The following is a 23,624-nucleotide window of genomic DNA, read 5'->3' as shown; positions in this document are numbered from 1 at the left end:
GCTTCTCCAAAATTAAAACTTGTGCTATGTTCCATTTACACATTACATCATACAAAATTTTTAGTATTTGCCACTATGTGCAAAATAGATATTGTAACACCATTCTTCATTAAATTACTACATAAATGAAGAGGGCCTGGAGATAACTGTATTTCATGTCTGAGATGACAAGTTTTGATACAAGAAGTAATGTATTTGGTTGAACATATGATATGGCATTTGATCAGAAACATTAACTATCTTGCTGCATTCAGCATTGTGCAGAAAAACTGCATAAGGTAAGTGTAATGAGATTTTCTATTTGTACTGTACACTTTAACTGCAGTTTAATGATGCTCCTTTAAAATTTCAGTCTTTCCTTGGTTGTACACTGCCTGATTAAGTTTCCTACAGCATGTGCAACTTAATTGATGATAGACTGCCCTGTAAAACCTTTACAAAAAGACAGCTGCTATCTCCACTGGAGGATTCAGGATAGAAATTATACACTGTAACTATAGCTAGCTGTAAGAAAATCGAATCATGAATAATTGAGTCACTCAACAACAGGCTACAATGCTACAAAACTACTTCACTGTGACCTAGAAAATCCAGGCTTGCCCTCCCATAGATTTCCATCATTGTTATTAAGCAAAGCAGCACAGCCCAATACAAGCTGAATCAATGAAACTAAAAATGGTAAAAGTTCAAACTAAGCTATTTCCCTACTAACACTGAAATACTGAGAACCAGAATTGAAGCATGCAGAAGAAAACAGAAGGGGGAAAAAAAGGGGTTGGAAATGGGGAGTGTCAGGAATCTGGAGGACAGAAAAAAGCTCATTCCACCTAGCAGTGTCTTGAAAGGGCAATCACAACAAGGGAAAAAGGAAAAAAACATACTGACCCTTAAAGCTCCAATGCCTACATGTACTCACCAAGTGGAGGGAAGCCCCGAGCAGGGCTTGTATCTCGACTGCTCTCACGGCTGGTATCACGACTGCACCCCTGACTCATGCTGGGTCGGGGGATACGACTGCTCCGTGCTAGCATGCAGCATGGAGAGTTTCAGAGAAGGTGAACAAGTTTAATGAGGACAGAAAGCTCAAAGTCAAGTCACAGTTCTGTTAGTTATGGTAATAATTACATTAGTAATTACAATTTGCAGCAGCCTGCTCAGGCTCTTTACAAACCAACTACCTTACATGCTGAGCTGTGTTTGTGCTGTGAAATTTCAGCAGCATTAATGTCTGGCTGACAGTCTGCTTTTTTCTTAAGCAATCCAAGTTTTGTTATTCAAGTAGAGCAGGAATCTTCAATCATTTAGGGAAGTTCTACTGTTGCAAAACAGATGAGGCTGAAAGAAACCCTTCTGGAATATTTCTTCCTTATTTTTAAAATAAACATCCTTCTGGAACAAATTTCTTTAAGTACTACTGATATGATGTTTTTACATAGATTTGACTTTCACAAGAAGAGTTTTTTGAACAAATATCCTAAGGGGAAAAAAAAGTGTACTGCACAGACTTGCAGAGTTATCTTTCTCTAATGAAAGATACTGGGAAAAATATTTAGAACCTGAATACCTGAAAGACAGGTTAAAAAGTGATTTGAATTAGAAAAGAGTAGTAGCTTCAGATATTTAACAGAAGCTAACTTCTATTCCACAGACATTTCAAGAAGTTTATCTTTATGGTTTTATATGCACACAGATTGAGACATATGCACACTTCAGGGGAGTTATAAATTATATTCTTTACTTGTACAAAACCCTACATACCTGCAGATGCTTGAGACACTGAATGTTTTAAAAATGTTTGCAGAAAGTTATTTAGTAAGCTTTATGCCTGATGAAGAATACAGTATTTCCTTAGGGCAAAAACCATCAGTTAATTGTCAGGAGAATTTAATGACAAGAGGAAGATTTCCCTTGCTGTTTTAAAAAGGCAGTAGCATAATTCAAGTGTTCAGGAATCGCCGTTGATGAGTTTTCTCAGGTGCAGAGTAAAACCTAATCTACCAGCTTTGGTGACAACACGGCAGATGTACATATGCATAACATGAACGTACTAATACTTTGACTGTATCCTTGTTTTTATAAAAATAATGTCATTTGCATGCTTCAGAATATATATATATATTCTTACAAATCTCTATTGATTTGTATACAGAACTGAAATGCCTGGACTCAAGCTGAAGTTCCTCTAGAGTGCTTCAGTGTTCTCACATAAAATGGATATATTAGCATCCTTCAAGCAAAACAGTACAGAACAAAATAGAAACCTTCATATTTAGGCTTTAAAATTAGAGACTTCTGCCAGATTCTTGCTTTGTCAAATCCCTCCCAATTTTGCAAAACCCAGTTCATATCTCTGCGATGAATTAATGGTTCTGACGGTTGACCTCTGATGTCAGACAATGTGAGATGAGCTATCAACCAAGCTGATTAGATCACCATAATGTGTAATGGTACTGAGTTACATGATCTTACAATAAAGACTAAATTTTAAGAACTGGATGAAATTAGGGTCCATGAGTACAATAATCCCATCTCAGACGTACAAGGAAAAAGCTGACAGGTAAAAGTAACATTAAAGTTCTCCACACAAATCCTTGGTTTGAAATTGCAGACTCTCTAGAAGCAAACTTCTCATTCTTGGGTCTCATGCTTATTTCATGAATAAATAATGGCAGCCTTCACATCAGGTTTGCACAAGCAGCAATTTCTCTTAAACAGAGAAGATCTGCCCATCTTTTCAATAATACAACTGTATTAAAAACAGTAAAGGCTCTTTAGAGAGGGAGAGATGTGAATGATTACAAAAATTAGTGGATGCACACAACAGATTCTCCTTCCATACCAGCTAACAGCAGCAGCATGAAGAAAATGCACTTTATCTGCATTGTCCTATACTAGTAGGACAATGCTACAGATGTAACATAATACTGACTTTACAAACAGAACACCCAAAGCCAAACTCTAGGTACTTCAGGATTAATGGTCAAATAAAAGCTGCATGTTACTGGATACAAAAGAAAATCAAGGAAAGAAAAAAAAAGAAAAAAAAAAAAAACAACAAAGAAAAAGGATTGAAAAGAACTGAAGGATGAGTCTGCTGTGGACTCCCAGGCACCCGCCTCACATTTTCACCACCATGTTGTGTAGAGAAGGTTTTTTATCAGCTACTCAGACTATTTCCTTTAGACACTGCCAGCAGTGTTGTCATTTAGCTAAGTCTCTCACACTGTGACAGCCTGTCTCTGCAGTGCAGGGAGCAAAAGCAAAGAAGACAGACCAAGTCTCAACTGGAGAATTCTCAACCCCCAAAAGCTGGACAGAAATCAAGTGAATGAGTAGCAAAATGGATTAAGAGGAGTAGGCAGCATGAAAGCAGACAGTGTGTCCACAGCCAGTTCTGCTGTGAGAAAGTCTAGGACAGGACAAGGATGGGTTGTTTTCAATAATATTCCAACTTTGTAATGTATACTGTACATCTAAGTTTTACCAATTTCATCTGGAAAGTCACTTAGACATGGTTCACACCATTATTAAAACACACTATCAAACATTCTTATGCCAGTGGAACCCAACAGATGCAAATATCACCAGCAGAACATGGAAGTGCCCCTGTTTACCAATCTACCACTTGGAAGAAACTGGTATTTCATAAGGGTGTGAATTTTAATGATTCTTAAGTGGAGACTCAAAATCAGCAGACGCTTTCTTACATCAATACCGGCATTTTAGAGTCTGAAATTCTGCCAAACAGCCAAAGGAAAGCTCTGCAGTGGGGAACACCCAGTCAAGGCAAGTCAAGAAATGCCTGCAGATTTCCAATAAATGTACACAGCATAACCCCAACAGAAAGAGTACTGCTGCATGAAGCTGATAGGCAGCTGTGCTCACTCCACTTTTTGGAGAATGGCTGTCTTGGATCTCTCACTTCTTTCAGATACAGCTGTGCCACACTATCTGCAGAGCATCCAACAGAATTAACTTCAGGCTGATAATTTTCAATCCATAGGAAATGGACATCACCTATTTGAGGACACAATCTCCTGCAAGGAGCCCAAAGAAACACTCAAGATAAAGTGGACTGCACTCCTCCTTCCCCAAGAGGATATCACTGAACAGACAGCAGAGGCAGGCTTAAAAATGAAGTGTCACAAGCAGAGACATACAGGTGACCACACAGGGGCTCAGAACACTGAATGTGCTGCCTCTGAGGAAACAAAATCTTCTTCAAGTTTCCCAGCACACAAAAGGAATCTACTTCACAGATACCTGTAGCCATCATGGAAATCAAAGCTAGCAGCAAGGTATTGATGCTAACAGGCATCCATCCACATACAGAGGACTTTATTTTTGTTACTGCCTCAGGAGAGCCTGAAAAACTCCAAGGGATGGTTTCTGTATTTGGAATCAAGGTGAGTGGGAGTTTATTTAATGAAATGAACAAACAAAATAAAGTATCAAGGAAATATAGAGACTGAAGCAACACAATAAAAAAGCATAAAATACTGTTAGCTACTATGCCATAAAGTAATAAGTACAATGGAATAATGGTATAAAGCTGACAGCTCAAAAGCTATCTCCATCTGGGTCAGTATTATAACTTTCAAAATCCAATAGACAGAATTTCTGCAACTGAACAGTAAAGTGTCAAACACTCCTGTTCCCATAACAGTTCAATCCAGGCTGTGTCCATCAACCTGGGGGGAATAGGTGAAAGCCACACATTGATACATGTCAGATCTCTCTCCCACTCTCAAAGAACAAGCACTGATTATGTTCTCAGGGAGCACATCAGAGAAATTATACAAACTACTCTTTCAAAAGAATTCAAGGCTCCTGTAATATACCTGAAAGCAGGCAACCCAAGAGTGAGGATTCTACACAAAGTAATTTCCCTTCAGATGCTCAAGAATGTTACAGATCAGACCACATAGTATGATGATCAGCTTAAACATGTGTGATGGTACCATCCACCATTCTTTGCTTCTTCCTAAAAAACAATCTTCTTCTACACAGTGATAGCAGAACAATTACCTCTAGTATTTGGGAGGCACTTTACATTTAAAAGCAATGAACAGAAAAGCATAATATATTCATACAGAGCCCATAAAATAGATTAGACATGAGAAGAACACAGAATTTGGAAAAGCAGTCACAATGAATACGCAATATTTTTTATGAATCATAACGGCATATACACTCAGGTGCTTTAAACTCATTTCAGTATACTGTAAAGAATTAATAAAATAGTTCTTTATTAACGACAGCCTCTAATTAAATATGCAGATCAAATGTAAAATATAAAACTATTGCTAAGGCAATAGTTATAAATTTAATTGCCAACAGTAAGGCTACAATTTTAATCCATTTCAATCTACTAGCAAAGTTTCTGTAGATAAAAATAATTTAGAATCAGTATAATTTGTTTTTCTACATTAGCTTCACACTTATAAAATAATTTATATTAAAAAATTAAAATATTCAGAGACCACACTGAATACCTTTCCACTTCAACTCACATACACAAAGTCTTTATATATATAATGATATTTACTTACCTGACTTTAAAAAAAAGTCTGCTGATAAATTTGAAAATAGAAACTATTACAGAATATTTACATAACAGTCACTGAGACTAGAGTATCAAAAACAGAACAATTACTACATAAGTCTAACATGTGTTCTAAGAAAGTGTCTCCAGGATATTAGGGATGAGAGAAGCAAGCCATTTAAAATGCAAAATTTCTAAAATAATCCAAGAAGGTGCTTTTTGCCCTTGGTTCCATGTGATTGTAAAGATTACTCGTTTTAGGAATAAGCTTAAATGAGGTCTTTTTGCTCTGATGGTTATCCACAATTGTTCTTGCTTCCTGACCTAATAATATTGCCCATGTTGAATTTCAAACCAAAAACACATCATGACATCTTTAGGCTTACTTTGAAACCATAAGCTCAACCTGGAACACAGAATTACTCTCCTACAAACCACAGGCACATTAACTTCTCAGCTGAGAAGCTCAGAAGAATAACAGCAACATGAACAGTTTCCCAGTCAAGAGGAAAGCCCCTCCTTCAAGCACTCCCGCCAGCACATCCCTGCAGTGACTGTTCTTACCTAGGCCTATTCTGTTGGGACTCGTCTCCCGACTGCATCCCTGGCTCCGAGGAATCTTGCTGCGCTTCTCTGAGGATGATGGCACTGGCTGGACTCTGGATGTTCCACTGCTCAGGCCACCATAGGAGCTTCCTAAGAGCTTACCCGGAGAACTAGACCGGCTACCAGCTAGGAGAGAACCAGAAACAAGGAACACACAATTAAAACCCCCAAGATTTTAAACACACTGGCAGCAAAACTGGAACACAATCAGCTCTAAGTAACAATCTAATCCAAATCCCTCAGAATACTAATGGAAGTGTTCCCTCTAAGTTTTCAAGAAGACTGAGGAAAGCCCGTGGACAATGAACACTGACATCAGCAACCCTCTGCTGCCCATGGAGATCAAGCCCAAGCAGACACTGCAGTGTATGAACATCCAAGCTGGCTTTGGGAGAGCCTCGTGGAGGTGCTGAGGCAGCCTTGCTGCAGCAGCAAGGGGTTTCCAGGCTGCCTCACCTCCTCATAAAGCAACACCAACCAGGCTGTGTGCAGAGCTGTGCTGCAGTGCCCTGGCTTCTGGCACAGGTCACCTGCTGCAAAGCAGCTCAGGAGCTTTGTGCTACACTGCAGTGGTGGCACTGCTTTTCTGCAGTAATTTAGTGAAGGAAAACAAAAAACCCACCACATCTGAACAAATCAGCACAATAATGAGTAAATCTCATGAGCCTCAAACTCAGAGATGCTGGCTTACTTAGATCTGGCTGGTTAAACCTAAGTTCTTTATTTTTCACATGATGAAAGTGAGTCCCTCAAAATCTGATGTTGCCATTACTATTCCTAACATTAAATTCATTTTCTGAAACACCAGAAAAAGTATATTTGAAAGGGTTTCAAGAGGATACTCAGGCAAGCTCACATTTTGAGCCTACAGTCACACCAATTTCTTGCTGAAATGCATCTCGCATCTCTCAAAAATTTCATTTCCATATACTGTTACGAGTCCAACAAAAGTTGAAGACTGTTCATCTGTCTTAACGTAAGAAGATAGGCAACTCTATTAGCCTCATGAACAATAACACAGCACATGTATAAACTTACTCGCCCCCTCCAATTTCTTGGCCAGAGCCATTCTGAACCAACCAAATATATTCCAATACTGTATGGGATGCCAGCTCCATTCTCCCCACCCCAAAGTGACAGGTACCAGTCCTCCACCATGACCTAAAAGTCATCTCACTGGTGTCAGCAGGGATGTATTGAAGTAACTGAGAGAAGAATTCAGCCCCTAGGGTTTGAGCTGCAGCAGTGAGCCAGCTTTGACATCAGAACATATGCTTACCATATTTGATTAGTGGGAGAAAGCATATCACCTGCCATACACACTTTATGACTTCAACAAAATGCTTTTTAAGTCTTATAGTTAGGAGAGAATGAGGAAAGCTAAAAGCTTAGCAGTTAAAAAATGTGAAGGAACTAACATGAAAAAGCAAGAAAGGGAAAACGTTTCTTACCACCAGCAGGATTAGCTGATCTGGATCCTTGATTATGAGGGCAGACCAAGGGACAGGCAAAAAGTGGATTAAAAGACAGCAAGACAATACAGCGTTCAGCATGCGGTTTGTGCTATACACAATACAGACAGATTTATTTACAAACATGTCACTCCTAAAGCCTCTGCAGAATGCAGTGAATTAATGTGCAGATGCAGCTAACTTCCCAAAGTTGACCAACTTCTCAGAAAATGTCAACCAAGACCCAAGTTCTGCTCTAAACTGCACCCCAGCCCAGTCTGTGAAATTACAACACGGTTATCCACTGTGTGGGCATGGAGAATCTGGTCCTGCGACTGACTCATTATATTTGAATTTGTAAATTATTCCGTGCAACATTTGGTTTAAGGATAAAGATCACATCTGGTTGGGCTAGGCTGGAAACGCAGCAATCTAGACCAAGGCAGCAGGTGACCATCCTAAACCTTCATAAGGCATTCTATAGAAAAATTAGGTCCATAATCTTTGAAACCTTTAAAGAATAACTACTATTTAAATACTTTTGAGACTTGGCTCATCTGGTCTGACCATTTTTTACCAAACTAAGTTTAGGGAAAAAAGGTGACTTCTAGCTTTGGGTAAGTTCTAGGTTCAACACTAAAGAAATCAATTTACATTAGCATCCCAAAGCCCAAATATATCCTTATGACTTCAGCGTACAGATTTCCATTTGGCTCCATGCTCATGCCTTTCTGCAGATCTCCCAGTCTAACACAAGGCTATAAACTGCTTTTTCAACCCTCCAGCATGACATAGCAAAGCAATGAAAGAATGAACAGAGAAGGGCTTTCAAATAGGGGTACAAAGCAAGACAAGTCCTCAGAACAGACAGGTCCTTCACAAACCCAATCTCCTATTCACAAGGCTGAAGTTCCTCATAACAGGGAGTTTCTCCCTCCCTCAGATTCTTTTAGGACTCTGAGTGACAGAATTCTCCTCAGATACACATGACAAATATGCAGCAGCACCATATGCATGGCTCCTAGGAGAAAACCATGCCTTGCCAGGAAGCCAGAGAGTGCAGACGTGTCATGTGAATCAAAGCAGAACCCTTCTTCCCATGTCCACACAAACAGGTAATCCTATTTTCAACTGATGCCAAACCCCATTAATTTTAGACAGCTCACGTGTTCACACATACAGAAATAGTCACATAAGCAGGAGAGGCTTGGCAGGGAAGCAGTCAGCTACAGGCACACGGGGTGTCTCAGCAAGACACAGTGCCAGTTATTTAGAGCTACACACCACAGCAACACGGAATTCTGCTGCACAGCTGGTGAAAAAAGGCCACAACTAAGCACTCAGACTTGGGGCCCCGTGTGTCAGCAGGAGCACACACTGGCTAGGTGGGGATTCATTTTATTATGTGTCCAAAGTGAGCCCAATTCTCTGATGGTGCTACTGCAATTCAAGAGGAACACATGAGTAACTCTTTGTTCCGCTCCCCCAAGAATGAAGCCATGCTTACGCTGGGACTGGGACACTACTTTAGCGCGGCTGCGGCCTCGGGTGTCGGCAGGCGTTGAGGTGACGCTTGTGGCACTGCCTGAGCTCTGCCTCCTGGTGCGGATCCGGCCTGGAGCAACGCAAAGACAATCACACTGTTAGCAAGTTTCTTACAAAGGCAGCAGCAGCGTCTAGCACACTACAGACACAATTACCCAGGGTACAAAAGAAATGTACTGGGAGAAGCAACACGTTTTATTAGGCTGGCTGAGATGCAGGGGAGGGAGTGGAAACAGCCACAGCCCATAGTCCAAAAACTTCTTTGCTTTCTGTAATGCTATCAGCCAGGTTAATTAAAAAACATTACCTCTCTATAGCCTTTGCTCCTGTTCTAGAGTAGCTTTTTTACAAAGGATCAACAACAAAAAATTTCAAGCCTCCTAAATGCTGCTTCCTGTATCAAATTATTACTTTCTGACATGGTGATCACCCTTTTGGAGACAGGTGTGACAGATGCCCTCCCAGATTCCATCGCTGGGATTTTCAACTAGCTGTCTGGTGCTTTATACCCTGCTCCACCTGCACAGGCTGGCAGGCACTCCTGTGATGGTCTGTCAACACAGCCTGACCACACTTTTATTTCAGGCTCATTGAATTTTCCCTGCTGTCTACAGATCCCTCATATTTATCCAGAGATCAGAGTAACTTTACTTGTAATGGAGAGCTTTATTTAAAATAATCAGTGCTGAGGAAAACAGACTCTTGTGTGCCTTCCTTTTATTTAAGCAGATAATGAATATAAAGTCTCAAAGTGTTCTCAGTCCTTGCTCTGTCCTTTCCTCATGGAAAAGCCAGTGAAATTTGAGCTAGGAAATCTTATGAGATCATCAGTTTATCCCCTTCCTGGAGTAGGGTTGTTTCCTACAGAATGCCCTTTTTAGTGCTAAGCTTCAATTATCTATCTCTAGTTAATGGGAAAGAAATTATAATTAAGAGTAACACAAAAAACCTCCATCAATACTTTTCAACACATCAGCTCTTAACCAAGACTAGTTTTTTTCTCAGGACTCATGCCAGTGCTATCCCTGCATTCAGAGGGTGGCTTCCAGTTTCTGGCACAATAATGAAAGGAAAAAACCCACAGCAGGTAAGAGAAGTCTAGACAACTGCACCTACTGGTTATAGATACTCATCTCCTGCCCTCTGTCTCCACCATAAGCATACAGAGATATATGAACAGGGAAACACACACACTTCCCACCCAAAAAAACCCACTTCACATAAGGCACACATGCAGGACAAGACAATGGCAAGCAGCTCAGACGGAGTGATTGGGAGCTGTGTTCCTTCTCTGAGCTCTCAAAATATTCATAACATGGTCTGAAAGCTTCTGCTAGACCCAAAGTAACAAGAAGATGCCTAACTTTGACAAGAAAGGGCAAATTTGCTTGCATGAGAAAAAACCTACAAGACACTTCTACTTCAAACCTCTCCACCAGCACCTAGTTTTAAAACAGCTCAGTAGGCAAAGTACAGGTAAGACCATTCAAACAATTGTTTACAGATGGGACATAGATGGAATCATCAGCAGAAAACTGGGAAAACACAAACAAAACTTTAAACCACTGTCTCAACTGAACAAGCTCTGAGCACACCCATGTGGGTCCAACAGCCATAAAAACTGGCTGCTGATGTCTTCTTTACCACCAGCAAAGGCTGCAGATTCCTCTGCTGTAGGGCATTCTTGTGCCTTACAAAGGGTCAGCCTGATGCACTGCTGGAGGCAAGTTCTAGAGCTCTCTGCCAGCCAGATCCCACCCCACGCAAGGCTGGCACAGCTCCACACAGGTGAGCAGAGCCACTCTGTCACCTGGTAATGAGGTGGACCCAAAGCCCGACACAGGCTCCAAGGCAGGCCAGCACGGGGAAGGAGGCAGGCAGACATCGCACTCCCCTCAGAAGCCTCAAGGCTTCCCTCCATTTTGGTCAGGAAGGCATCACAGTAAGACAAAAATTTAAACCTGACCAGTCTTAGGAACCAGTAATGGAATTCATTTACATCCTTCCAGCAGGCCAGTGGGAGCCTTGGCATTGCAGGAAGTCCTAAGGGGAAATCAAGCTGAAATTCAACACTACACACAGTAACAGGAGCACTGGAAGACACATTTAGTGATGTGCATGGGCCAAGAATGGGTGAGAAGGGACTGATGTCTCCTCTTCTTACACAAAGGCCACTTAAGACCCTTAAATTTTCTGGATTTTTCTGCATCTACAAAAGCCGGGGTTTTGTTTTTCTTTCTTGTATCTTCAGCAGTGGATGACTAAGAAGGGGAAAACTGGGATGTGTGACTTTTCCAACTTAAGAAATACTATGTCTAAAATAATACATAAAGTGAAACTGAGATTAGCTTCTGAAACCTTTTCTAAAGGCTTTAAAAAATTAAACAGAACTAACAAAACTTGATTAACATGTGATTACTAACAAGACTGGAAGAAGAAAACTCAGCCCTATTTTGAAACTCCTAAGGGCTGGTGGATAGATTCCTACCAACTTCAGCAGTTTCTGAATGAATGAATGCCCAGGAACAAAATTCTGCTTCCTTTTGCACTGGTACATTTGCACACTGATTTAGGCCTACTGGGTGTCAGAACAGTGTGAGAGGAGAAGTTGTTCTTCCACAGTAAGAACAGAGTCCTTACACTGATACAGATTTTCTCATCATTTAAAAAATGCTGACAAGCATTTGAAGTAACAACTGCATTGGACTTGCATTGTGCATATGGATTTTTAATATATATTATACGAAGTACAACATGCATATGTAGTAGTTAATCCATACAAAACAAATGTGGCTTCTACATTCCCCCAGGAATTTCATTTGCAAACAAGAATTTGCACTCACAACCAAGAGTTATTTGCACATAGGACTATGTGTGTGGCTTTATCTCTATCATTCTAACCCAGACAGAAAAATTAATTTCAAGCAGGACTGGAAATATAGTATCAAGTAAGCTATTTAGACTTTTTCTTGTTCTTAAATTCAAGCAAACACCTCCCCTCCCAAAACTTTGCTTTCAAGTGGGTTTGTCTCCATATCTAGTTCAAACTACAGATGTTGCAATCCATATTTCACAACCATTCTTTTTCTGCTCTTTTAAAAGCATTGCTGCATCCTAACAACATGACAGCAAAGGAACAGACAAAGAGTGCCCCAACTAGTCTCCAAAAACCATGAAAGCATTTCCATAAAAAAAGCCCTTGATCTAAATTTGACATGTGATACACTGGTACAGAAAAGGTCTTGAAAGACTCCATATAAATGCGTTGTGTTAAGAAACCATTTCTGGATTTTTAGGAGGTTTTGGTTTTATTTTTTAAAGTTATTGTAATTTTTACAACAATGGTTCAGAATCAGATGTGAAATGTCTAACAAATGCCTAAACCTAGAGAGGTTGTTTTGTTTTGTTTTGCTTTTAAGGAAAGGAACAAATTAAGGAAGATTCTATGATAATATTTGTGCTTTACAAGTGGCTTCACCTGGCAGGTTGAGTCCTCTGGGTGCATATTGCAGCATCCCCACCCCCAGTACACAGAACAGCCATAGGCTTTATGGCACTCAGGCTGCATATCACACTGAAGAAAATGGTTTTTAAATAGTCTAGAAATGGTATGCAGCAGCCTCACAACTCGCTTTAATCAATTCCATGCTGTGAACAGGGACACCTACAGCCACACAAGTTGCATGTGGACACACTGGGATGATGATGGTCTCTCCAGGGATCAGGTTAATGCAGTTAGGTTACCCAGCACTGGAGTTTTTGCCCCACTTGGAGAAAAACATTCCTGAAAGAGCCTCTAGCCCTATCTGTATCATTGCTAAATAACACATGGACAGACATGGGAGACACACAGAGATCAATTAAAAACAAGCGTTATAGATAATAATTAAGTAACTTTTTGCAACCCCCATCAGAATGGTTTCCATGCATATTTAGCACTTCTCCAATGTTAGAAAGACCAGACTCTGCACAATGATTTTCTCTGAGAGGCACTTGATCCTCACTGGAAACCATCAGGATGTGCTGCCTCTGGGTTTTATGTGAGATCTCCCTCCAAAGCAGGGGGCTCAGTGAACACTCCACTTTGCCCTACACAAACAAAGCCAAATCAACTCAGCACTTGCAAAGGGATGGAGCAAGAAAAGCAAAAAACCTACAACCTGAGCAGTTCCATGTAAGGTACCACTGTCAGTCATGACTTTGAATCAAGCCTCACTCTTAAGGACAAGGGAGAGCTTTAAGGCAGAGAAGAAAACAGGAATGGTGATTTCTTTAAACTTGTGTTACTCCCAAAGCCTTTGATAATGCACTCAAGGTGTCCACCTGAGCCTACGTTATCTGAAAACTGTAACAAACTCTATTTTATTGCCTTTCTGGTGAATACTAATAAAAACTATTCAATATTGTGCCACTGACTGCAAACTTCTGATTTTGTTTTGAATTTGCCAGTTGGAGGTAAAATCAGCATTTATGCTTTCCCTTTTGGAGAAAGGCTTTGTCTGAAGGGCTTGACTTCCTGCTTGCTTTGAAAAAAGGTAACACAAAAGCTCTAAACCATTCTAATTAATGAAAGCATTATGCACCCTTTAAAAATATTACTTGAAAAGCTGTTTCATTATAAGCAGAAAATTTTCTAAGGTTTCCTTTTAATCAGGTATAACAAACATGGCACAAGTGCCACCTCCCTAGCATCAGCTGTGATGATCAAGTCAGTAGAGGTTTATCTCTTTTGAGCTTTCTGCGTGTAAAGCCCTTAATGCAGTTGAAAAGACCCCCATGCATGAAGGGTCTGAGCAATCAAGGTACATCTGTGCACTGCATGAAGACCTGCATAAACCTCACTGGTATACAGACTCACCTACTTTTCTATAAGGAAATGCATTTCTACAGCATTTGCCAGTTGCTGGGATGTCACAGCTTAAAACCAAGGACATACTCAGCTCTTAGTTGGCATTCTTGTACTGGCATCACCTACTCTATCTTGCTCCTTTGTTTGAGCTGCCTGACTCCAAAGCAAACCATGAGGAGAACCAAGAGCAAAGCAGATGGGAAGTGCCAAGTCCACACAATGCTGGCTCCCAGTTGAGGGGAATCAGCAGAATTTTACAATGTAGCTACAGAAAGCCATGATGGAAACCAGACTGCAGATTTAATGTCAAGCTGAACCACACAAAAAGACACAGGAATTTTCTCTTAAATTATTTACTGGTGACCTGCAAAAACAACCAAAACAAGCCACAGGAGCACAACTGTAGATGACATTTCTGCTTTATGTTCTGTTTCCTTCTGTTTCTAGAGCAAGAGGATGTTTTTCTCTAACCCCATCCTCTTAATTTTTACATTTATGTCAAGAATACAAAGTTTTATCTTTCCTGCAGTTCCTGACTCAGTCTGCAAGATCACAGAGTTGGCAGAAGACCTTACTCAGTTTCATTATTCAGTGAAGGACACACTCAATGCTGAATAAATGGTTTTTTGCCTCAACAATCTCAAAGGAAAAAGATGAGTTTCAAACAGTGATTAAACACATTCTTGAAGTACTCTGGCTACAGTGTACTCTGTTAATTCTCCCGGACTCTCCTCATCAGAAAAGAGAGAATCCTACAGAAAAAAGAAGGTATAAGACTTGGTATTTAAAACTGAGTGGATAGCAAACTCAGTTTCTGAAAGTTCATCTCAATCTTCCCTGCCCCAAGCAACTTCCTGGTTTCCATTACAGATTTCTACCAAATCAAATCTGCTCCTAATGTAACTGAATTGAAAACAGTAACCAAATAAAACCCCCACCCTTTTGCTTCATGACAATAAAGTATTAATAAACTAAAAATAGAGGTATTGCACAGGACAGCTGTTGTAACAGGCCTCTGCAAACACTATTACAGCCAAGGAGAGGATTAAAAGCTAGTATTTCATATAAAACATTAAACCCTCAACATTTCAAATGTAGGCCAAAAGTAGACAGGTCTGACAACTAAGACAAAAGAAAGAAAAGTATCAACAATTAAAAAAAAAAAAAGAAGAAGAAAAAAGGTCAGTTATTACAACAACTTGGAATTTCCATCTAACTCATGATTTAGAAATACAGGTCTCAGGTCAACTTCATAGTTCTTATCACTGACAGATCACAAAACACAAATACTCTGCTCAAGATATAGAGGTCAGCTCATCTCTCAACACTAAGTACCATCTCCAAAAATGGTACAGACCTTTTCCTCTAAATAATAAATCAATGTCTCATTAATAGTAAGGAAAATAACACAGATGTCACAACAGCACAGTGGCACTTCTCAGCCCATCACATCCAAATACAACCAGCCAAAGATATGAGCACAGTCCCACAAGACAGTAATAGATCCCTTGAAAAGAGACTGGCGCTGGGGAAAAAAAAGGCTTTGCTGGAGAGTGTGGTATCTCCATTCTGTGTAGAAAACATTTTTGTTTCCAACTCCTGTCTACTTCAGAAAATGATTTCCCAGTGATTTTTTTTTTTCTTCAAGAAATAAGAAATAAAGAACAAGTTTTGACAACGAGCCAGAAAAACAGACTGGGATCCTTCCCAAACTAGCAGGCTCAGTGTTCTAGTAAAAAAGCCTTTCCTCCAACTGTCTTTGGTGCAAGCCATCTCACTCAGACAGTTAACAACAAAAAGAGAGAGATCAGGTTTAAAGAGGTTGACTAAGTATTCCTTCCCTAGAGATCATTGTTTACTGTCCTCATTTTTCTGCCATGTGATCATCTCATTCAATTCTCTCACTGCCCAGTCTATTCCCGAAAGCATTTGGCAGTTGTGACCTGAGCTTTGGATGGAAAAACACAGCAAACCTTTACACATCAAGGAGAAAAGAAATCACAAGCCTTCTGTTGCTTGGGAGTTTTGTCTTTGTTGGGTTTTTTTTTTTCAGTCTATACACAGGTCACCTTCAACCAAAAGCAGTGCTTTAAATAGAGAAAGCCACACAGCAACTTAGTGACCAGAGTCATAAAAGCAGACTAATGATTTTTAGCAGGGAGGAGTTCAAAGAGAAAGTGAAGAATACCCCATGGCATCAAAATGAGCAGGACAACCATGCAACACTTCATGCAGGTCACCAGTGAACATGGATGAGAACCAGGTAACACTTTGAGAACAGAGACCAGGTAGGGTAGTACGACTGTGGACACACCTCAGTTACACAGAGAGACTGCTTACCCTCGGTTTTACTGGTAGTACCATCTTTAGGCAAATTAAAGAAAAGTAAGGACAGGGTTAATAGGGAAAAATCAGTAACATCAACAGAAGTGGGCACTATATATTAGCTAAATAAATATGCAAAAAAAATTTAATACAATTAAAGAAATTTAAAAAGTTGGATCAAGCAGCAAATCAAACCTTGATGTGTAAGAAGAAAACACTTGCAGGTTTTCCCTCCTGCAACAACCAACCTTTGCCTAACTCCATTTTTATTGTTTGCCTCACCATTTCTCTCATGGAAATGTGCAGGTGATAAATGTCCCTATTAGCTAAAAAGGAAGCAGGATCCTTCAGGAGCAGCCATGTTTGCATCACTTAAGAGTGAATTTGCTACTGTTCTCCTAGAGCCTGGCTGAAGAACAAGACTGACACTGGATTCAGTCTCTAAGCTTCAAGGACCAAGTTAGCTTTAAGCAGATACTTCCTCCCTCTTCATTCTTCCTCATGGAACAAGACTGAAGCCAGTTTAGCCACTGAAGCAAGAGTGCAGCACAACTCAAAAGTGGCTGCACCTGTAAGCCCACCATCATGTGATCAAATTCACATTCTGTAATTACACTTCGACTGCAATGTAACCACTGCATCTTGAACCACTTATAAACAATTTAAATCAGAGTAAGAATTCAGCTTCTGAACCGAATACAACCAACGCATCTAAGCCAACGTAAAACATTTGAGATATGGTTAAGGTCCAGGTTAAGAAACCTGTCTGAAAATCAAATCCATAAAAATCATCCCTATATAATTCACCACTTACTTTTTAACAGGTTAAAGAGCAAATGCCCTACATTAAAAGAAGAAACTCTTCAACCTACTCAGTGAAGACAATGTACACGGCCTAAATCAAGAGCACAGACCCCTATGTGTCTTCCCTGCTGTAAAGGTAAATCGATGCCAACTCTGAGATTAGATTAGTGTGAAACCAGCAGAATGAGAAATGAGCTCAGGTGATCAGCTCTGCTGACAATAAGAGATGAAGCTCAGCAAATACGGTGTCAATCACTGCCTTGCATTTCCTCCTCTGTGACTCCTTCGACAGCAACTCCAGGAGAGAAAAATCCAATGCAAGGTTTGTTTTAAGAAACCCTGAGACACCTGAAGGCGATACACAGTGCTCTGAAGGAATAATATGACATGGCTATAATCCAAAGAGTCAGCATAAGGAACAGATATTTTTATCCTGTCTGATGACATGGCACGGCCAACCTCCTCTCTGCTTCTCCATCTTTCTCCTTTGTGAAACAACGCGAGCAAACTCAACTAGATGGTACTATTCAAAGCATAAAACAATGGAAAAGCAGTTTCAGGAAAGGAAGGAAGGAAAAGAAGGAAAAGAGACAGGGGAACATGTCAAAAGGAACTGAGCAGCACTGTCCTCAATCTGTGAGACGCAGATTATTGCACAATTCAAAACTGTTGCTTCAAGTCAGTTCAGCTGTATTTTTTTTTCCTTAATCCCAAAGGGCAAGAGATCACACACTGATCCTGGAGAGCTGGTAACTATCTCAGAGGCACGTTCTTCTAGACAGAGTTTATTATTCCAGTAAAACTACGAGGCACTTTGTGCTACTAAAGGAAGCTACCTGCAAGAGTAGAACACGTGGATTTACCTAGTGATGCGTATGACCCTGGGGGCAAGGCTGCAGCAGAACTGAAGGGGGTGGATGCTCCAGAAGACGTCACTTTTGACTTGGCACTAGCTGCTGCATTCACATCGACGTCACTGCGGGATCGCTGCAGAGATCCTGGTGTTGACACAGATTTTGTACTTACTGTAGATGCTGCAGATGGGAGTGGGAGATCCAGAATAAAGAAGATTAATTTTTTGAGCTGTGTGCTTCAAAGAGCCTGACAAGCAGTTTAAAGTACTATTTTTAACACTCCCTGCTGGCACTGAAATACCTCAACTAAGAATGCTTTATCAGGGCAATGTGGGCTTCCCCACACTGCCTGCAAAGATATTTCATCAATGCTGCCCTGATGCTAGTTCTAAGAACTATCAAGTTCTAAAAGTTTAAATGATAAGATCCAAAAGGCTGTCAGGCCAGTAAAAAGAAATTTCTAACAGAGTTTAGATGGGAAAGTTCAACCACAGTACCCATCACTGGCATGTGAGAGTTGCTGGTCAAAACAGACCTGCAGGTCCTTCAGTCCAGGTTCTAATAACTTCCTTCCCAACACCTCATCTTCTCATGAGGATCGTTGTTCCCATCACTTGTTGATGCTCACCCTCTTAAGCATGAAGCTTGACTACTCAGCTGGAAGCAAACATGCATTTGTGTGCACAGTCAAGTAGGTTACACAACATCTCTTTGAATCAAAGGTCTCAGTAAGGTGTAGTTACAGACAAACCAGCCAGAACCCAACTTTGGTCAGGTGTAAAAGGCAGCTTATCTTTTAAACAGTATTTTGTCTATTATATTCTATATTAAAATGTATTATTTAGATTATTGTATGCATTTACTTAGGACAAAAAGCTGTACCTAAATATTCCACCTGACAAGAAAAACAGATTAGCAATGAGATGGAATTTAACATTGTAGGACTTGTGTGCAGACATCTCCAGTAAGTGCTGAAACCACAGAGAATAAGTAACAAAAATTGCAAAACCGAAGGCACTATTAGACTATGTAGCTGCATGTCTTAGTATCAGCAACAGTTTATTCAAGTTATTACAAAGATAAACATACCTTGGCTACAATGTTCAAGGCTTTTTAGGCTTCCCTTCAGGTGTAAGAAATTATTGATTTACTAACTTCTTTTAAAAGCATTATTTTATCAGCAGCTGATGCACAGAATATGGTGTGAAATCCAAAAGTAATTAAAATTTCTACATTCTGGGCTGCTGTTTTAGGGAGCAGTAAACAGTGATCAAAGTTGGTTTTTGTGTATCACAATTTCACACACTTAGCAACACCTGAGCACATTTTTCAGCTCCTGTTCTCACCTCTTGATGTTGTACTTCCAGTAGGACTTCTTTTGGCAGACAGTGGACGGCTGGAAGTTAATACAAACACTTATTAAAACAAAACTTGTATTTCAGTCATCAAGAGCAGCACAATTCTGTTCCCTCAGTACACAAGTAATTAGGAAATCATTTATATGCAGGAATAAACTAACAAAGCTTGTTGTTTAAGAATACAGCACCATCATGAAATTATTTCTAAAGCATTAAGAAATAGTACTCACATTATTTGTGCAAAATGAGATTTTAAAGTACACTTTTTGTAGATTTAAAAAGTTACACCAGTAAGTTATAGGTATTTTTCATATAGGTCTTACACTTAAATCACAGACATTTGGATTGTATATCTAAGAGTAGGTAAAATATATACATTCAACATAAGAGCTACATATTGACTCTGCAGTTACAACTCAAGTTTAATTTAGTAATTTTTTTCTTTTATCTGGCAAGAGACAGCTTTTTACCTCTAGGATTAATGCTAAAGGCAGCACTTCAATCTAAGCACTGTTTTAAGCACTGAAAGGAATAACTAACAGTATCTGCTGAGCACAAATAACTTCCTAGAAAATTATTTATTGAGTCAAGATAATAATTGTATTTTAAAGCCAGTACAGGGTTTCGTTGTTCATACAAAAAAGTGTGGGGTAAAAGTGTTAGGTAAAAAAACCCAAATAAATCTATTTTGGAGTAACCAAGTGTATAATCCAAATAATGACCAGATGAGACAACGCAATGTGATTCCCTTCAATTTAATGGAGCTGTCAGCAGCTGTTGAAATGGAGAGGCAGTGACACAGAAAGCCTTACTTGAGACTCTCCTGGGAGCTGGAGGAGGAGCGATCCGACTGTGGCAGGGACACGATGCTGTCAGAGTTCTTCAAATGTGACTGCAGGGCCTTCTGGTAGGAAGACTCCAAAGTGTGGTACAAATGCTCTGCCTCTCGGCTGAAGTGACTGTGGAAACCCCAGTAGCACCTGGAAGTGATGCACAGCACTGTGAACACACCCTTGTCACATTCTAGGCACAGCCAGAGCCCTTCTCACTGATCCCAGGAGTGGGCTCCTTAGGCCAGCCATTTCAAGCACCTTCTGCCCTGACACATTTAAGACAAACAGCTTTTTCAACAATCATATTGCTCAAACAACTGCACAAAAGACAAAAAGAACCATTTGGTGCATTTGTTAGAAAAACAAGAGTAACCAACAAAGCTCCATTAGGGAAGAAACTCTCATCCCTACAGCTGTCTACTGTACATGGGAGACTGCAGGCCCACCAGAATGACAATAGTTTGGGACTGGGTGTGCAGTAGCTGCTTCAAAAACATTCCAAAGGCAGAACACACATGAATGAGCCTGATTCAGGAAAGCACCAGCTGTTGTCTTCTTATTTAAGTTTAACCAACAGGTCTTCAAGAATGCTGCAGAGACATGTCTCTGTACTGAGTTGTGGCTGCTGCCTGTCTTTTTGGAAAAAAAAAAAACAACAAGGAAAAGCAAAGAGATGCTCACATGGACTTCAAATCAGTGCCATGATGAAAATAAAAGAATATTTTAAGATGAGGGAAGAATTCCTCTATGGTCCAAACCTCCTGGCCGATGGCTAAGCACTATTCACTCTTGAGGCACAAAGGAGATGAACACTCTCAGTACTTTTCAAGGGGCAACTAATGGGCAGTTCAAGAGTAAGATCATTAGCTCAAATGAATCAAGAATTGTTTGTGCATGACAACCATTCCTCAGAGAAGCCACATTCACTCTTACATCACAAGAAGAAAACAAATTTCTGTCTCACAATCAGCCACACTACTATTTAAGAAACACAGGAAGAGAATTAAGCATGCTCTCTGAAGTCCCATGCTGTTCTCCTTGCTGTCTATTCAGCTTAACTAGTCACCTGCTGTGAAGTCTCAGTGACTACTTTAATTTTCAGTGATGGACATGATGCCTTTCAAAAGGATTTAAGCATCCTGCTGTGAAACACCACTGCTTAAAACAGAGCACTTAGATTAATAAAATTTATTATTCATTGTTTTCATGTTTTGCACCATCCTCTTTCTGCACAAAAATGTTCCTGTAGTGTTCTGCTCAGAAAAGCATGATTCTGCTACTCAGCATACTACCCCTAAGTATAATCATATTAATGGAAATGCTTAAGATCTTAGAAAGAATAAAATTAATTAAAATATTAAAATTTCCTAGAGATAGGCACAATTTTTTTTAAAATGTCATAAAATACTACCTTAATTTAGGACACCATTTAGCAGTGTACTAGCACATGGAGTTTTATTTCAAGAGTAGCAAATAACAGAATAGGCTACTTCAGTGGGATGGGACCTATAAGAAACATCTAGTCCAGCTGCCTGAGCAAGTCAGAGCTGACCAAAAGTTAAAGTCTATTGTTAAGAACATTGTCCAAGTGCTCCTGAAACAGGTTTGGGGCATTGACCACCTGTCTGTGAACCCTGTTCCAGTGTTTGACCCCTCTCTTGGTAAAGAAATGTTTCCTGATGTCCAGCCAGAAGTTCCCCTGTCAGAGTTTTAAAGCATTCCCACATGTCTATCACCAGATTGCAGGAAGAAAGGGTCAGCACCTCCCTCTCTGTTTCCCCTCCTCAGGGAACTGTACAGAATGGTCACCCCTCAGCCTCTCTTTTTTCCACCAACTGGGAAGTCAGGAGAATGTTCCTTGTCTGGATTTTTGTCTCAACCATGCAATATCACTGACTCACAAAACAGAGGCAAAGAAGGGGAGAAAGAAGAGACACCAACAATAGCTTCCACTTACTTTCTTGCCTCTATCCTAGCTTCAGAGTCTGCATCATGAATTCCCTTCTTTATTGTTTCGGCCAACACTGATATGTGTCTGAAATAAGAAAGAAAATATTATCCATCAGTTCAGAAAGATGTGCCACACTTATGAGCAAATGGCTAATTTGATTTTGCCTTGGTTTCTGAGAACAAACAGTTCACCACATCCTTTCATTTCCATCAAGGATCTTTTGTGCCCTTTATTTATTTATTCTTACAAGTCAGTTTTATTTTATCCAAATTGATGTCTAGGAAACAGCAAGAAGCATCCTTCAGAGACCTTTACTTAGCTGTCCAAACTGCCTGGATTCAAGAACAGTCTCCTAAGCCCTAAAATAGTCTTGTGCAGTCTAGGGCTAAAGAATTGTGTCCCAGTCTCTCCTTATACAATTACTTCAACTGGTCACTAGTTTGAAGTAATGTATATGTCTCCGAAGCTCCTGATAAGACATGCAGCAGACTCCACCTCATCATCTCACTTCAGGGTACAAAAGGGGGAAAAAAAAATTGTTAAACAAAAGTTGTTGAGTTCAGGAATTTGCTCAGCCAGGTTTTCCAAGGCTGGCATAGGAGACAGACTAACCAAACTCTGACAGAACTACAGAACAAACAGTGTATTTGCATACACACTTCTTTTGAGTGGCAAAAACATCTCTACTACAGCTACCTAATATGATCTTCTCTCTTAAAAGATCCTTTCTCCAGAATGAGCCAGGAAATAAATTCCTTCTCCCCAGATAAGTAGGAGAGAACAAATCCACTTCTATTCAGAACTTACCTTTCTAAGGAGTGTGTTTGCCACTCCTGTAACAGCAAGTCTAAAAATTCAAAGCAGCGCCTGAGAGGAGAGAAAACAAAGAGAAGAAATGCTGAGTTTAAGTTAATTGGGGCACACTAGCATTGCCATACCTGACTCTGAAGAACAACCATGTTTGTTTAAGAAGTGTTTTGGGACATAAAAATTATTCCGTGTTGACCTCAATAAAAATATCAACAACTCTAAAAAGCCGTTCATAAACAGTCAGAAGTATTAATTGGAGGCAGCTTTCTATAGGGAAGCCTGAAGAGAGGGTTTGCTATAAACAATCCTGGAAGCTTCCTTTTTCATTAAACAGGATACAGACTCAGAAGATTGAAACTGATATACTGTACCTGTCAGTCCAGGCTTCACACAGAAACCCCACAGTTAGCCTCATGGCGGGACAGACCTTCCAACTTTAATCTCCCTTCCTCACTTCAGGAGCCTTAAGGCACAAGTGTGCTGAAACGTGTTTAAGGTTTGTCACCAAACACAGCAACCACAAAGCCTTTCCTTTTGACTAACTCAAAGAGAACCAGTTCAAGTATATGGAGGAGACAAGAGTCTTCCAGTGAGGTAGAGGACTGAAGCACTTCAATTTTAAGTGCAGACAGGACCATTAGACCATTCAGTCCAAGTTCCCTTCCAGATGATGTTTTCATGTAAGACTGATTT

At 40.1% G+C, this 23,624-nt stretch overlaps 1 protein-coding gene across 23 annotated transcripts in view; it reads right to left on the bottom strand.

Moving 5' to 3' along the window:
- CLASP1 (cytoplasmic linker associated protein 1) overlaps positions 1-23,624 on the bottom strand; it is a 167,001-nt gene that overhangs the window by 60,664 nt on the left and 82,713 nt on the right. For 7 of the 23 annotated variants that reach the window (XM_085584914.1, XM_085584915.1, XM_085584916.1 and 4 more), the window contains exons 15-24: positions 22,929-22,988; positions 22,128-22,205; positions 20,150-20,317; positions 19,326-19,375; positions 17,989-18,159; positions 16,337-16,360; positions 9,110-9,217; positions 7,603-7,629; positions 6,110-6,277; positions 917-1,024 (exon numbers count right to left, since the gene is read on the bottom strand). In XM_085584914.1, the coding sequence (XP_085441040.1) occupies positions 917-1,024; positions 6,110-6,277; positions 7,603-7,629; positions 9,110-9,217; positions 16,337-16,360; positions 17,989-18,159; positions 19,326-19,375; positions 20,150-20,317; positions 22,128-22,205; positions 22,929-22,988 (962 nt within the window). The remainder of the gene's footprint in view (positions 1-916; positions 1,025-6,109; positions 6,278-7,602; positions 7,630-9,109; positions 9,218-16,336; positions 16,361-17,988; positions 18,160-19,325; positions 19,376-20,149; positions 20,318-22,127; positions 22,206-22,928; positions 22,989-23,624) is intronic. The other 16 variants (XM_085584924.1, XM_085584931.1, XM_085584932.1 and 13 more) reach the window with 8 other exon arrangements.

Source organism: Lonchura striata, chromosome 7 (genome assembly GCF_050655825.1).
Source record: "Lonchura striata isolate lonStrDom1 chromosome 7, ASM5065582v1, whole genome shotgun sequence".
Classification (NCBI taxonomy): domain Eukaryota; kingdom Metazoa; phylum Chordata; class Aves; order Passeriformes; family Estrildidae; genus Lonchura; species Lonchura striata.
Note: the sequence above shows the minus strand (reverse complement) of the source record. Positions and strands in the feature narration are given on the sequence as shown.